Below are 17,520 nucleotides of genomic sequence, written 5' to 3' on the forward strand. Positions count from 1 at the left end.
TGGAATTCAAAGTGTGATAGAAAATGAAGGGATAGGGGGAGATAGAAATGATTTAGAGTGAAAAAATGTGGTAGAATATGAGATCTAAGTAACATCATGGCCCAGGTAAAGACTTTTCTTTGGAGTAAAATGGGTCAAGTTGTAGACAGACAATAAGCATACTTGTTTTAATGTTTAAGGAGAAGATCTCTGGCAAATTTCTTTTGACACTTGACTATAGTCAAGTATAACATCATTATACACCAGACACGAAATAGTGTTGCAAAAATCAGGAAAAAGTTGATGTAGTGGACATCAGATGCTAACGAGTATTTCTGAGGTGTGTAAGTTAAACAAGAACTTGTTTTCCCTAATAACTGCAATGGAGAAACAATCTGATTGACCAGGCTTGAGGGAGAATAGGGAAATCACAATTTAGTTTGAAAATTTTAATTTTAATCTCTGAAAGAGATATATGGAATTCAGGAGAAAGATTTGGCTAGAGCTATACTCAGTGGAATCCTTAACAGATATATGATATTTGAAGACTTGAGACTGTAAGATTTCTGTAGGCGTGAGTGTAGATCAAGGCAGAGAACTAAGACACACTAAAAGGCATGTGTTTCAATAGTGGGTGGTGTGATGAGAGAAGAAACAAAGAAAATTTTTGAGAAAAATCAAGATAAAAGTGAAATAAGTGAGGAAAACAGATCAAAGCAGGGAGAGCCAAAAATCTGCTTTGTCAAATGCTGTCGATATTTTATTGAAATGACATTGACTATCATAATTTCAGAAGACTTGAAAAGAGGAGTATTGAAGTCAATAAATTAGATTCAGGAATTTATTATAAAGATTGGGTAGCCTGGTCTAGAGGCTTGCCTGGGGGCCATAGTGTTTCAAATGTAATAAGGCTAATCCTGGCCCAAAGCATCTAGAAACACAAATATATTTTGGGATCCAGCTTGCCTTGGGGCCAGTGTGTCCTGGTGGACTAATTCAGAGATTCCAGAAAGTACTTCATGGCTTTGATTGTATCAATCTCTTGTCATTCTTGAGACTGGAGGAATAACGTACAAGTACTACATCCATTTAGCTCTAGAATATTTAAATCTACTTAATTTTTGCATCAATAAAAAGATTTTAGTTTCTAAAATTAACTCTGGGTTCTAGGAAACCTGTGGTAATAATCTCAACCAAGCCAGGCACGGTGGCTCACGCCTGTAATTATAGCTACTCAAGAGGCTGAGATCTGAGGATGGGTTCAAAGCCAGCCCAAGCAGAAAGTTAATGATCTGTGTACGCATGAGCAATACCCCCCCCACACACAATTCAAATCTAGAAAGTCACATTAAAAACTGCAGTTTTCTAAGCATTTGAATTCTTTTTAATTCCCTAGATTTAAAATTATCTATGTCAATAATGAGTGATTGGTGTCCTTAATGTACTATGTTATCTCTCATCTCTTTTGCCATCCCTTGGTTATCTCATATTGTTACAGTATCTCACTTTGTTACCTGATATATTGTATATATTTGTATTTGGTTATTTGAAATTGGATAGGGAAGGGGGGGAAACAAGATGAGGGGTGAGGGTGGGGGCTAGGGAAATGGGGACCAAGACATGAGAAAAGGTATCAATGTATGTGAATTAATGCACCTTCTATCTGGCAAATATAATGTAACCTTCTATTACAATAAAAATATATAAAAAAATCTATGTCACTAGGAGAAAAGGTCACAGAAAACATTTTGACGTCCTTTCTTGTTTTTGTTTGTTTGTCTGTTTTCAGTTCGAAAGGATGTCGTCCGCCTTCTCCCCAGTTTAGATGTGGAAGTGAAGGACATTACTGACTCTCACGATGCTAACTGGTTTCTTCAGCTCTTATCTACCGAAGATCTTTTCGAAATGACCCATAAAGACTTTCCTATTGTGGCTGAGGTCCTAGAAGCACCTCCCAGAAACCAGCTGTCCAGCAGTATTTTACAGCCTGGGAAAACCATTGTGATCCACACCAAATACCAGGCGTCCAGGATCTTGGCTTCAGAAATCAGAAGCCACTTCCCTAAACGACACTTCTTGATCCCCTCCAGCTACAAGGGCAAGTTCAAGAGGAGGCCTCGCGAGTTCCCCACCGCCTATGACCTGGACATAACCAAGAGTGAAAAGGAGACCCTGCACGTGGTGGCCACCAAAGCCTTCTCCCCACTTCACCAAGGCCTTTCCTCCGTGTCCGTCGGGGACCAGTTTCTGGTGCGTCCCTCGGAGACCACTGAAGTCCTCTGTGAGGGCCTCCCCACGACGGTGGAGGTGCTGGCGTGCGAGCGGATCCTCCCGAAGGCCAAGGAGGCGGCGCGGCTGCCTCTGTACATGGAAGGGGGCTTCGTAGAGGTGATTCATGATAAGAAGCAGTACCAGATGGCCGAGCTCCGCGCACGGTTCCGCCTGCCCTTCAACGTGAAGGTGTCTGTGCGAGACCTCTCCATGGAGGAGGACCTGCTGGCTTCCACCCCCGGGCTGCAGCTGGAGGAAGACATCACAGACTCTTACTTACTCATCAGTGACTTGGCCCACCCGCGGGAACGGTGGGAAGTGCCCGCGGGCCGCTGGAATATGACTGTTCAATTGGTCCGCCGTGTGTCCGAGGACACAGGTTCGTTTCTAGTCAGGAGTCTGGTGGAAGAGATCACGGAAGAACAGTATTACATGATGAGGAGGTATGAGAGCTCTCTCTTACACCCTCCACCACGACCCCCTAAACACCCCTCCATCAAGGAAACGGAGTTCACCCTGCCGACCCTAACAGAAGGAAGGAGAGTTGATCTGCCTACCTCTCCCAAGGTAAGGCTGTGATTTTCCCAGATTGTCTTCTGGAGTGTTTTATTCCTAAGCCAAGTCTTTTGTTGAGTTTGCTTTACACATGCGTGTAATATTGGACCTGAGCCCTTTCTGATGTACACTTGGTGAATGAGTATTACCAGAGCAGAAGCTGTGGCATTTTTTGTATTTTGTGTTTTGCATTTTGATGCTTAACTAGTAAGCTGTGGCAGGGAATCTACATGGATAGCGGGGATGGCATTCAGATGCAATGGCTCACCTGCTCTTCCCCACGGATTTGGACAATTAAGAAGGCTAACTAAGCTGCAGCAGAAGCAGGTATCTTTTATTTTGGATGAGGAAGAGTGGTTTGTTTTCCCTGGGTAGAAGTATTTTAATACTTCATACAGGAAATGAGCATGCGATAAACTCCATTTTATTTTCTGGAAAGTTTCTGTGAACATGCATCTCTAACACATGTCTTCATTTTGTTTTATATGAAGAAAGATGTAAAAATATCTTGGCAGCACTGTGTGCGAAAATGTGAGCATCTGCCCACATTATGTCTATCTCGGAATTGCAATCTTTAACAGTTTTATTGGAAAACAAAATCAATAAAATTGCAGACAGTATGAGATCATTATGGAATTAACAACTCCACTACCACTCTAAAGAATCTGGATGGTGGCAGCAGCTTCATTTCTATTTGTTGTCTTTGTCTGCCTTCTGGTTACCTGGAAAGAGCTTTTCAGGTTGTTTATCAGGCTGTGGTTCTAGGGAGTGTAGAAGAAATACATTCTGTCCTGGTAAAGGTTGTGCTAGCAGCTTAGGAATCTAGACAATTACTAAGACAAAGAGAGATGCCATGTTTACTCTCTGTACTCTGGAAACATAGTAGCCTTGGGCTTGAAGGCTCAACTATGGCTTTTGAGACGTTCATTTTGCCTCTCAAATACTGCATTTAGATTGTCTACTGGAGAAATCTAATAGGGACTGCCAAATTTATTGTCAGAAAAAAAAGCTAGCAGTAATATTCTTTTCTTTTGGGTATAACAATTTAGGAAGAATCATGTCAGATTTTAAAGAAACAGTTCAAAGTGTTGATTAGCAAGTTGTGAGAAGTGTCTGTCTTTGGCTTCTTCTCCTTGACATATTTCAGTGCTGAGTCAGATGGTGTGAAGAAAGGAGTTCTTTCCTAGTTTTTTTAATTCTGGTCATTTACTCAAAGAAGTGTACATCTAAAGTTTCAGATCATATAAAGGTTTTATATTGCATATCAAAGGAGATTTTTTCATGTATATGTAAAATTCAAGGCCTTGAGTTGAAAAGTTTATATTAGATTATGCAGGTGGATACAAATTAATCACAGTATTTGTTTATTTATTTTGCCAGTCCTGGGGCTTGAAATGCGTGCTGGGCACTGTCCCTGAGCAACATTTGCTCAAGGCTAACACTGTACCACTTGAGCCACAGCACCACTTCCATTTTTTTTTCTGTTTATGTGGTACTGAGGGCTTCATTGAACCCAGGGGTTCATGAATTTTAGGCAAGCACTGTTCTACTAAGCCACATTCCCAGTCCTCTATCACTGCATTTAAAAGAACTTTTTATTCAGTTGAGGTCAGGATTAGAGAATTATTTTTAAAAAAAGATGGAGAAGGGGAGTCCTGAACCAAGTTAAGCAGGCAGCCTTTAGAAACAAGAAAAAAAAACTGGCAAACATTCTTTCTTAAGTGTCTGAAAGATGCCATAGCGAGATGCTGGAGGCATGAATCAGATAGTAAACCACCTGCCTAGCAAGCATGAGACCATGAGTTCAAACCACCTTACCACCAATGAGAGAGAGGGGGGGGGGAGAAACTATAACAAAAAGAACATCGGCTGGAGGCAGTGACACTGGTTTAAGTCTCCTGACTTACAGAACTAGGAGACCATAAATTGATAATATTTAAACTGTTGAGTTCATGGTCACTTGTTACAGCAATGAAAAGATGAAATATGACATAAATAATATAGGTCATGAAGTTGAAAGGGGAAATTAGTAAAATAAAAATCCTTGAAAGTGAAATCCATATTTCAGCTACTGTTGATTTTGTTGGCTTTTCCCCCCTTATAATGAATTTATTGTTCATGGAGAAATAAAGAGTACATCTAAGTCTCAGGAGCTACTGGAAATAGCCTGAAATGTCCTTTACTTTTGTTTACATATTGGACTTATTTTCCCAGGAAAGTTTTGGTCATACAGGTGACATGATTGCTCATATTTCATTGTTTCATTACTAGAAAAGTATGCCATATAGGTTTACATGCCCATCTCCACTGTCAATCAACTTACTGGCCAGCCAAATTAGGGACAAGATTGATGAATATTCTAGACTCAATTTATTATCCTAGAAAATCATAGATGGAATAATTTATAAAGAACAGAAGTCTGATGTCTTGTATTCCGGAGAATGAAAAAGTCAAAGTTTAAGTTGCCAAGGAGTTTGTTCTTTGGTTCCAACATGGTCCCATGTTCCAACATTATACCAGAGATGAGAAAAGCACATTAAGCTGCCACATGACAGAAGGGCAGGAGAGAGAAAACTCACTCCCATAATCCATGTGCCTTACCACCCCCTTTATTTTTGACAGAGTTTAGGTATGAATTCAAGGCCTTGCATTTGCATTTTTGGTTTTCAATTCTTCTTCAAGTAGAGTTTACCATTTATACCCAAGTGACTTGGACCACAGTGTTACAATTTACACTTCCCACATTCCTTGTTTAGCAGGTGTGCGCCACTGTACCCAGCATATTTTAGTTGTGATGGAAACTTGTGAACTTTTCTCCTTAACTGGCCTAGCACTCCTGCCATGTTCTTCCTTCCAAATAGCTGGGATTACAGGCATGAGCCACTGACTTTGATCCCACAAGCCCTTTTAATTTAAACATCTCCTGACAAACCCCTCTTTCCAGCACTAGTGCTCTGACAATTAAATTTCCAAAACATGAATTGGAAGTAATAGATGCATTCAAACATGAAGAAAGAAATGAAGTCTGGTTGTATCAAATAATAGAGATATTAGAACTGTAAATGTATAAACATTAGAAGATACAAAATCATGCTTATGGATTGGGAGATGAAACAGAACAGGAAGGATAAAAAAACCTAAGTCAATAAGATATCATTCATATATTATGTTTTCCTTAGGCATATGAAAATAATTTAAATGCTTTCTTAGGAGGGAAACATAAAAAAAGCATTATTATCTCTAGGCAGTAAGGGTGAATGAAGTCTTTTATGCAGAACTTTATATCAATTTTATTTATTATTGTTTATTTATTGGTTAAAACTTGCATTTTGGGTTGGGAGTTTGGCCTAGTGGTAGAGTGCTTGCCTAGCATGCACAAAGACTCAATTTCAATTCCTAAGTACAACAAACATAGAAAAAAGATGGAAGTGTGCTGAGGCTCAAGTGGTAGAGCTCTAGTCTTGAGAAAGTCCAAGGATAGTGCTCAGGCACTGAGCTCAAGCCCAGGACTGGCAAAACACACACACACACACACACACACACACACACACACACACACACACAAAAAAAAAAAAAAACACACCTTTGTATTTCTTCATGGTATTGAATTCTGAGTCCCAATCTACAGAAAAGCATTCATGTTTGTAAATGGTTTTTAAGATGGTGGGAGGTACTTAATGGCAAAAAGGGCAATCTCGCTATCCGGTTATAATATCCTCACCATTGTTTGAGTCTCAAACTTTCAGTAAAAGTTTACATCAAAGATAAGATAGTGCCCCAACAAGTATGGCCAAGATTCTGAACTCAGACAATGACAGTTGCTGGCAGGATTGTGGAGAAAAAGGAACCCTACTGCACTGCTGGTGGGATTGTAAACTAGTTCAGCCACTCTGGAAAGCAGTGTGGAGGTTTCTTAAAGAACTGAAAATTGACCTTCCCTATGATCCTGCCATACCACTTCTGGGCATCTGCCCTGAACATCATAACTCAAGATATGATAAGGATACCTGCTCAGCTATGTTTATCTCTGCACTATTCACAATATCCAGGCAATGGAAACAATCAAGATGCCCTACTGCAGATGAATGGATACAGAAAATGTGGTATGTATATATATATATATATGTATATATATATATATATAATGGAATTCTACATAGCCAACAGATAAGATCAAATAATGGCATTTGCAGGGAAGTGAATGAATCTAGAGCGAATCATGTTGAGTGAGACAAGTCAAGACCTAAGGAACAAAAGGCACATGGTATCCTTAATATGTGGCTATTAGATCCAAACAGTACAAGAGCGAGGACTCAATATTGCATACCCAATGCTATGGACATGGTACTGGAAAAATAAACACAACTACATAGACATAAAAACCTATGACTCTATAGACATAATGTTTTATTACATAAATTAATATGTATCTATGATATACACACCCTTAGCCTAATTTTGATTATGTTCTAAAAAACTAAGCGCCAGTGATTGTATATAGAGATTCTCTTCTTGAACACTTGTTTGTTAAACATGTCAGTTGAAATATGATGTAAAAATCAATGTTAATAATTTCTTTAATAAAAAAGGTAAAAAAAGAAGATAGTGGACTGTAGATCAGTGATGTTGTTAGGGAATCTTGCTTTGATTATTATTTTTCAGGCAGTAAAGAATAATATATATCTATTCCTTGCTTGTACAGTAAATAAACTACTATATTTTTTCTGAAACCACCTAAAATGTCATCAGATCATATTGTCTACCTGTATTCACCTGGATGACCTCATTTTCAGTGATGTTTCTTATCACAAAGATACAGACCTGCTTACTCAGTCATTTATGGAGTATCAGCAAAATATCCATCTCTGTATAATCTATTTTTTTTTGCCAGTCCTGGGGCTTGAACTCAGGTCCTGACCTCTGTCCTTGGGCTTTTTCAAGACTAGAGCTCTACCACTTGAGCCACAGCACCTTTTCCAGCCTTTTCTATGTATATGTGGTACCAAGGAATTGAGCCCGGGTCTTTGTGCCTGCTAGGCAAGCACTCTACCATAGGCCAAACTCTCACTCCCTGTATAATCTATTTTTTTAAAGTCTTCCAACCAACTCTTTCATATTATCACAATGTTACCCTTAAATACATTTCCTTTTGATTTCTTCTGATATCTACATTAAAGCTCTTCTAAAATGAACACTTCGGAAGTGATTGGGTAGCGAACATTATGCTTTACATGAAAGAAGCCATGACTGAAAATAACCTCTAGAATTTTGGTTAGGACACAGAATATTCCTCTAACTTTGGAGAACTATTTGTGATATTCAGAGTTTAAACATTGAAGCTCATTTTGTGTATTCAAATGCTTTTTTTACACATATAGAAAAGAATTCTACATGATTTATTGTATGAGTTTACTTTCACTTTCCTAATGGATCATTAACTTTACTAGATCATTTCTTGCATTGCTAAGTAATAGGACAGATGTATAGGCAGTTTAGGATGAAGAATGTAGGAAGTACTTAGTATTAGCCAAATTTATCTATAAAAAGATTCCATTTTCAGCTTTGACCACTGTAAGTTCATCTAAGAAGTTCAGAAATTAAAAATAAATGAGGATATGTTATATTTTTAAAAGTAGATGTGATAAAAATAATCATTTTCCAAGGTATGATTCTTAGTTATGCTTTACCTTCAGTAATACATAGATAAGAAGAAACAAGTAAAAACTGTATTAGAAAACTGAGTAGTAATTTAAGTATGGTGTGGGACAGGGAACAGTGTGGGTTGGATATTTAAAAGAATGACAAGCTACCTCAAGCTCTGTGTAGTTTTACAAGAAAGGACTTTATGTTTTGTCAAATGTGTTAGTTAATGTTCATGTATATATATATGAGAGACTTACCAAATGGCCCTTAAAATTTCCCTTAAAATGGCATAATGTCATAATGTGGAAATAATATCTTCAAGATCTGTGCACTTGGATCTTTTAATCAAATGAATGTATTATAATATGGCTAAATAAATGAAACTGTGCCTAAAATGCTAAGTGACATATATCTGTAGTGGTGGTATAGACTCTCCTTCCTGAAAGGTTAGTTTCTGTGAGAAGCAGTTTCAGATCGTTCAGAGGAACATATACTCACTGGGGTCTTTGCTTGTCGTGAATATATACGACTATGGCTACTGAGTACCACACGGGAGAAATGTAACTTGTGCATTCTGATGAAAGGGCCTATCACCAGATAGAAAAACAATCCGTTGGTTGAAAGATGAGATATTCCATGTCTTCAGAGACTAAAGCTGGGACCAGAAATCTTGCATTTCACTAACTCTGTTTGGCTATCTAATGCCCAAGTGTCCACTTTGTTGCCAGAATTTCTAGATTTCTGTTGGACAAGAATTCCCACAGGACACATTAAGGCAAAGAACAAAGGAGACCATAATGCCTAGGTACTGTGCAATGTGCAGGAAGAAACCTAAACCAGAATGCACACGAAGGCTGGAAAGGGCAGATGGAAAGCTACAGTTCCTGGAAAGTGCAGACAGAACCCTCTTTAGCAGCTGCTGCTGCTGCTGCTAAAACAGCACTTCTGGTCTGCAGTGACAGAAGTGTGGCTGAAATGTGTATTTTTTTTTTCAAAAAAAGCCCAAGCTCTTGGGCTAAATCTAGATCTTCTCAGAATAGGGACGCGTATAACATCCACCCTATTGTTATTGATAGGTTTCAGTCACAAGCCATATGATTTCCTTCTGGTTTTCTTAATGTGATATGATTTAAGTTCATTGAATCTTTTTATTTACAAATGCCTCTGAGCTTCTCAATACTGAGAATAGTCTACTATTAGTATGTCCTCTTGCTTCACTCTAGAAGTGGCAAATCTGTTTTCTCTCTAGTAGACATCATAGCAATTTTCAATGCAATGAACGTTGAAATATATTCAACTTTAAAGTTGAATGTTTGAATTTAGAAATAAGAGCTTCCTTTTCTTAAAATGTCAAATTTTGACTGTAAGATACAGTTGTGTGGTTTTCTAGCAGATATATGAGTTGTTCTTAGAACACTACACAAACAGATGAATAAATCATGGTGTTTGAATTCTATGAGTTTGGTTTGGTAAATGGCCTGGTCTATAAATGGCCAACTATACCAGAGACATGTGAAAAAGGTGTGAGAAAGCTAAGCCTGGATAAAGGAAGTGTTAGGTTGAAAACTGGCTCAAGTTGACGTAGAGTGGAAAAACTCCCAGGTAGAACTCTATGCCAAGTGGGATGTATGGCATATTTATAAGTACTTTCTGTGCTTCTCAAAGTAGGAAAAGAATCCAAACTTTCAAAGTTTTTGCTCTAGGCATAACATATCTAATGTTAATACTTAGAGTTGTCTCACTGAAAAATGCTTTAAATAAGCTTTAGAAGAGCCAGCTAAATTTAGCAAGATGCTCAGAAACATTTTCTGGTTTTAGAAAAGCTTCAACTAACAATGAACAAGTCATCAAACAAAGAAGAAAATGTTAATTTTCTCTGGAAATTTTTTATCTAAAGAACATTATTTCATTCTAAGACGATTAAACTGAACTCCCACTAGGAAATCTTCAGTGAGCCAAAAATTCTGGCCCTCTTAACCTTTCAAGCAACTGAGAATGCTTTCATCCAGGGAGAAACAATGAAAATTTTAGTTAATATTATTTCCAACCCTTTATCTGTGATGTCAAAAATTAAAATACAACCAAACATGTAATTATTGTGTCCTCAATGCTAGAGGTTGTTATTCCTTAGCTATACAAAAACGTGCATTTCTCCTAGAAATTAGAAAGACAATCTATTGAAATTTGGAGTCAATTACTTTTTATTAGATTTCTGGCTTTAAGGAAAATTAGAGTGAATTTCCTTTCCTTAAACTTCTAGCACATGGAAATCCCTATTTGAAATGACCAGCAATCATAGAAATTTGGGCTGTTCCATGCATTGTATCTACAATGTTAAGGACAATTGAACTGCCTGTAGTCACTAAAATGAGTGTGGGGTTACTAGATAAGCAAGCCATATACTTTGCTCTCTCTATGGCCAGTTCTGCTTTCTTAATTAAAAACAATCGAAATAAATGTTGGAAACAGGGGAGTATGAAATTCCAGCTGGCTTTACAGTTTCTAAACAGGATTTATGTACAATTTCTATTACTGTATATATTAGTCCAATATTTGTTTCAAAATAAATCCTTGATAAAATATATACTACACGTTTGCACATACAAGGTTTGTTACAATTCCATTATTTCTCAAGGCCTGAGCACTGTCCTTGGACTTTCTCAAGGCTATAGCTCTAACACTTGAGCCTCAGCACCACTTCCAGCTTTTTTTTTTTTTTCTATGTATGTGGTACAGAGGAATGGAACCCAGGTCTTTGTGCATGCTAGGCAAGCACTTAACCACTAGGCCAAACTCCTGGCCCCTTTTGGTGCTATTTTCATTCATGTTACATTTGTATCAATGAAAATATTTTCTCATTTGCTTCTCTAACAAAGTTTCCTGTCTCTGAAAGAATAAACAAAAATGAATGATTTCCCTAAATTGGAAAAAGTAGGAACTTTAGGGCATAAAAACACAGTCAAAACAAAGAAGAGTTGAAATTAGAAATTAACTTTGAACTTAAGTAAGATCAGAGTGTCTAAAAGTACCCTAAAATAAAAAAATATTCATATAAATTCATACTATTTATAAAGCTAAGTGCAATATTTAATAAATATCTCTCAGTCAACCTTAAATATTTTTCATACTTAGTTGTCAAGAAGTCAAGAACCTAACTTCAACATTATCCTCTTAATGTCCCTGAAAAATTGGATTTTGTTTACTTACTTTAATATGACATACTTCTAACAGAGCAAGTTGCTTTTAGCCATGTTGTAAAATAATTTAAAATTATTAAAATGTAAAATACTTACCATGAACCAATTGCATAGTTAACTTTATATTTGATGAGAACAGAGAAAGAGAGAGAGAGAGAGAATTTATAAAATCGGAAGGTAATTACTATGATTAGTTGTATAAGTGAGTATAATTGCCAAATGGGAATCTATTTATGAATTGAATTACAAGACATGGAATCAGCCTAGATGCCCCTCAATGAAGTTATTGTAAATTATTTATCAGTAATTATTTCAGCATGTCAAAATACTTTACTGTAATTTTAATTCCTTATGTATACAACTTTAATTGTGTGCCTTTTGCTGTGATATGCAATGCTAATGCTAAAATTTTTTGGTATAGGCAGTCAAATGCCGAATAATGACCAGAAGAAAGATCACATGTGTGTGATAGTGTATGTAGGCATAACTCTTTCATGACTTGGGAAGGACTTGCATTGACTGGACTGCAGAGCAACGATACAAAAGTAGAACATATGTCCTTAATGTACCATGTTATCTCTCATCTCTTTTGCTGTCCCTTGGTTATCTCATATTGTTACAGTATTTCACCTTGTTATCTGATATATTGTATATATGCTTGATGGGTTATTTGAAATTGGATAGGGAAGGGGGGAAAACAACATGAGTGTTGGGGGATGGGGAGGGAAATGGGGACCATGACATCAGAAAGGGTATCAATGTATGTGAAGTAATATACCTTCTATCTGGTGAATATAATTTAATCCTTCTATTAATCACAATAAAAATTATATAAAAAAGTAGAACATAGATGGTCAGATGATAAATCTATGGAACTATTTAGTTTCTTAGCTCAGGGTTTTCCATTATAGATAGAACAGGAGGCTTCCTTACCACTAAATTGCAGGTTCCTGCCACATTACACTCTTCCAAAAGATCAAGAAGTTAGGATTCATTTTGCTTTTCCTAATGCTTTTATCAACCATCAAATTTATATGATTTTTGGACCCATCTCTCTTTAGCCAAGGATTTCTATGATGACTTTGAAGAATCCCCATCTATTGCCCCGTCTCTTTCTTTTTTTTCATAATTCTTTTCTTCCTTTAGTTTTCTGAGGATAGTTATTTTGTCCTTTATCCTTGCCCCTTCTTTAACAATGAAATATAGGATGCATTAACTCATTTCTAAAACTTTAGCACCTGACACCAACTTATTTCCATTTTCTTCTCATCTTTGTAGATAAAATAAGTAATATAGGGGCCGGGAGTTTGGCCTAGTGGTTAAAGTGCTTGCCTAGCATGCATGAAGACCCGGGTTCGATTCCTCGGTACCAAATACATATAAAAAAAGCTGGAAGTGGTGCTGAGGCTCAAGTGGTAGAGCTCTAGCCTTGAGAAAACCCAAGGACAGTGCTCAGGCCCTGAGCTCAAGCCCAGGACTGGCAAAAAAAAAATAAGTAATATATTTTATTCTACTACAATAATGACTGAAGGAAAACAAAAGCAGTTTTATTTCATATTAAAAAGACTTGACTTTTCTAAACATCTCTAAATTTTAAGGAACTTAAATCTCCTCATAGGCACAAAAAATAGAGTTCATTTTAACATTCCCAATAGGGGAATAACTATAATATTTAGACACAAATAATTTAGACATAAGATATCTGGAAAAAGCAAGACTATAGAGATAGAAAATGTATTAGTGGGATGTATTTTGGGATGATGAAAAGGTACTAAAACTGGATTGTGATAATCCATAACTTTTTAAATTAGTATTTGTACAGTTATAATGGTAACATTATTCATACCCAAATAAAGCAATTAAAACTGTAATTGTAGAAAGATAACTCACATTAAGACAGGGAAGTCTCTCTGCCTTGTTTAGAAAGCTAACATAATAATACATAAAAGAGAATGCTGCCTTAACAGATGGAAGACATATTCACGAAAATTTATGATATGACATTTTTTGTCAATTTATTTTTTATTAATAGGGTAATGTTTAGAGGGGTTAAAGTTATATTTTTCAGATAGTAGATGCATTACTTCTCACATATTGATACCCTTTCTTATGTTTTTGTTCCCATATCCCTCCCCTACACCATCCCAGTCATCTTGTTTTCCCCTTCCCTTTCCTATTTCAAATAAACAAATGTATATACATTGTATCAGATAACAAAGTCAGATACAATAACAATATGAAATTAACCAATTGGCAACAAAGGAGAAGAGAAATAACATAGTACATTAAGAACAACAATCACTCAAGATAAACCTCCTTTCCATATCCTAGAGATCTTTTCATTTAGTCTCATCCTATATGACCTATGTACCTAGGTTTTGAGCTATTGCAGTCCTCTGCTAGGAGAGGTCTAGATGTGTACTAATTATAACAAATGAGGGAAACGATTGAGTCTATGTTCCTTTGGGTCTGGATTACTTCACTCAATATGATTTTTTCCAAGTCTTTCCATTTCTTTACAAATGGGGGGATGTCATTCTTTCTGATGGCAGCATAGAATTCCATTGTGTGTAAGTTCCACCTTATCTTCATCCAATCATCTACTGAGGGGCATCTAGGGTGGTTCCACATCTTTGCTATAGTAAATAGCACTTCAACGAACATTGTTGTGCTAGTGTCTTTATTGTGTCCTTCTTTCTGGATGATTGGGTAGATGCCAAGGAGTGGGATTGCTGGGTCATAGGGGAGCTCTATGTTGAGTCTTTTGAGGAATCGCCATACTGTGTGCCACAGTGGTTGAACGAGTTTATACTCCCACCAACAGTGTCGTAGTGATGCCTCCTGGAAGGGCCTTCATTTTTAAATTTACTCAGATAGTAAAAAAAAATTACAAGAGAATCTAGTGCAATATTTTGATCAAAGCTATGATATGAAATTTATAGGATGTGTGGTTGATATAAGGTAAGGAAAAAGAAAGCTACATGTAAGGGTGGTATCCTGGTTTCTGACATACCCATCAAAATGGGATACTGAAATTCATTAAAATTCAGTAAGCAGCTAGGCCTAGTGGCTCACACCTGTAATCCTAGCTACTCAGGAGGCTGAGCTCTGATGATCGTGGCTCAAAGCCAGCCTGGTTCTAAAGTCCATGAGACTTTTATCTCCAATTAACCACTAGAAAACTAGAAGTAGCACTGTTGCTCAAGGGGTAGGGCAGTAGCCTTGAGCTGAAGAGCTCATGTACAACATCTAGGCCTTGAATTCAAGCCTCACAACCGCCAAAAATAAATAATCAGTAAGAAACTCATTAAAATAAGGAGCAGAAATAGAACAGAACTAGGACAGAACTACAAAGGTTCTTTTCATGAATACTCTCAAGGTTTAGTGGGTCCTCAGTTGGAAATGCCTGTGAAAATACCTTAGCTACAATATGTGGTGTGACATTAACTATGGATCTATGATTTCAGAAAGAAACTTTGCTATAGATGGTAGGTGAAATGCTGTCTATAGGAGAGAAAGGAATTTGAAGAGTGAGTACAACCCATGAGTGAAACAGAAGATAGAATTCTTCTCTGAGAAATTTTAAAATACAGGGGACAAAAGAAATACATAAAGAGCCTCAATGATACGAACCTATCAGTTTTATTATCTTAGTGCTGACAATGGTTAGAACTCTAATTCCTTCACATCTAAACTCATTTAATCCACACATAAATCTAGTTAAGTCAGCCCTACTTCATTGTTCTTATCCTGATTTTACAGATAGAAAAAGCTCATCAATATTGATGTTAAGTCTCCAAAATTGTAAGTCTGATTGTTATTTTTCCAGGTAGAAAAAAATGAACATTATTTTAAGGCAGTTAATGTCATAAAGAAAAACTTTGATTTTAGAATTACAGTTGATGCCATGGCAATAATTTTTCTTACAAAACATTGTAGATTGGAGTCCAGTGGCTCACACTATAATCCTAGCTACTTAGAAGGCTGAGATCTGAGGATCATAGTTCAAAGCCAGTCCAGGCACATAAGTCCATGAGACTTGTACCTCCAATTAACCACCAGAAGTGGCGCTATGGCTCAAGTGGTAGGGTACTAGCCTTCAGAAAAAGGAGCTCAAAGACAGCACCCAAGTACAGAGTTCAAGCCCCCTACCACTACCAAAAAAAAAAAAAAGCATTGTAGAAATCATTAAAAAATGTAACTAGTACCTTAAATAGATAAAACTCTAAGAAAAATGTTTCTGAAATTCCCACTTTCAATTGGTTTTTGTAAGGGGTGGTAGAGTACATTTTAAACAAAAATATGAAGTATCTCTCTCTGTTCATCTGTTCTCTAGTCAGAAAAAAGTATTACAGGCCTTCTCCATGTTGGGGTGAAAATGTGGTCATGTTCTATTAAATATAGAAGTAGGAAGAAACTGGGCACTACTGAACATTAGAACTGCAACATTATTTTTTTTTAATCTCTACATTTACTCCTTATCTGTACTCATGTTTAGAAATACTAACATGTTACTCTAGCTTAAAGCAGACATCTAGGAACTTCTTTAGCGTTTCTGGAATAGTGCATTAATACATACTTTCTTACTTTAGATCATTACCAGTTCTAGTCTGTATTATTGAGACCTAGTTGTAAATCATCTTTTTGTTTCTTGTCATAGTGTATTCAAATTTCTATTCACATCACTGACATATTGATAATTTTAAGAGAAAAATCTTAGATATGGTAAGATTTCTTTGACATTCCTTGTTAATCATTTTTTCTTTATTTCTCTTTATATCTAGCCTCATATTTATACATTTACTAGTGTATCATATATAAAGTGTACAATTCATAAGTGCTTTCTATTCTTAGTCTCTGGTCTTTCCAATAAGTTTTTGCAATTACTGTTTATTGTTAATAACTATTGGGCTTACTAAATTCTAAAAAGTTAATTCCCATTGGATCCTCTCAATGTCTTTTTGAGGGTTATTAATATTTTCAACTGCAAACAATAGACAAGGGAAAATTAAGGCATGACCAAGTGCCAGTAGCTGATACCTGTAACCCTAGCTTGCCTACTGTTTTCATCTTCTCTTTCCTTCTCTGAAAGGCTTTTTCCAAAGATCTCCTGTTAAGAATCATCCCTCCCTATTTCATTCCTGCATCTCAGAAACTTGATTAATTAGAATTGTGCCATTCCCTTAGATATGCACATAGCAATACCTTCCTCTTTTTGTCCATTCATCCTTAAAATTTCCCTTTATTTTACTTTGATTCACCTTTAGAGCTCTCTCTGTGCCTATTCTTCCCATCCTCATGTTTCCTTTGTTTATCCATTCCTCACATTTAGTTTGCCTTTATTCCACAGTGCATCAATTCCAGACACAGATGTAAACAATTCCTTTATGAAACTAACTCAATTTGTTTTCAAATAAATATAACAGTATTGTTTTTCCCATCTCAAGGGTGTTACATTTATGACTCTATTTGCCATTGAGACACCAGAATTAAGATACTAAGAGGCTGTGCAATGAAAGGCAGAAATAGCTTGTTCTCACAAAATGGAAAGAAATTTAGCCTCATTTAGCTAAAAGCATGAGACCTTTCTAATCAAACGTTTGACATCATGACCAGGCTGAGGGGAAAAAAGTGTACCTGTTCAGTTATAATTGGTTCTGCTCAGAGAAGTGGATTTCTCATTGTCTGTGCAGCTACAGGAAATATGGTTAATAAAAGCCCATGTCAGCCAGAGTGAAGCTGTTCTATAAAGCTCTGCCAGACCACTCTGTGAAACTGTTATTTCCTATTATGAAAACTAAATCTCGAGTCACGGTTAAAAGGTAATCAGTCTTCGAGAGAGCAGTCCTGTAGAGGTAAGCAGTAATTCCAATTT

At 36.6% G+C, this 17,520-nt stretch overlaps 1 protein-coding gene and 1 long non-coding RNA gene across 2 annotated transcripts in view; one reads left to right on the forward strand and one right to left on the reverse strand.

The window, feature by feature from the left end:
* LOC150059682 (uncharacterized) overlaps positions 1 to 17,520 on the reverse strand; it is a 722,023-nt gene that overhangs the window by 693,176 nt on the left and 11,327 nt on the right. The window lies entirely within an intron of this gene.
* Positions 1 to 17,520, forward strand: part of Themis (thymocyte selection associated) — a 158,298-nt gene that overhangs the window by 76,950 nt on the left and 63,828 nt on the right. The window contains exon 4 of the mRNA XM_090338159.1: positions 1,769 to 2,817. Coding sequence (XP_090194285.1) covers positions 1,769 to 2,817 — 1,049 coding nt within the window. The remainder of the gene's footprint in view (positions 1 to 1,768; positions 2,818 to 17,520) is intronic.

This window comes from Megascapheus bottae, chromosome 8 (assembly GCF_031878675.1).
Source record: "Megascapheus bottae isolate mThoBot1 chromosome 8, mThoBot2.hap1, whole genome shotgun sequence".
NCBI classification, from domain to species: Eukaryota; Metazoa; Chordata; class Mammalia; order Rodentia; family Geomyidae; genus Megascapheus; species Megascapheus bottae.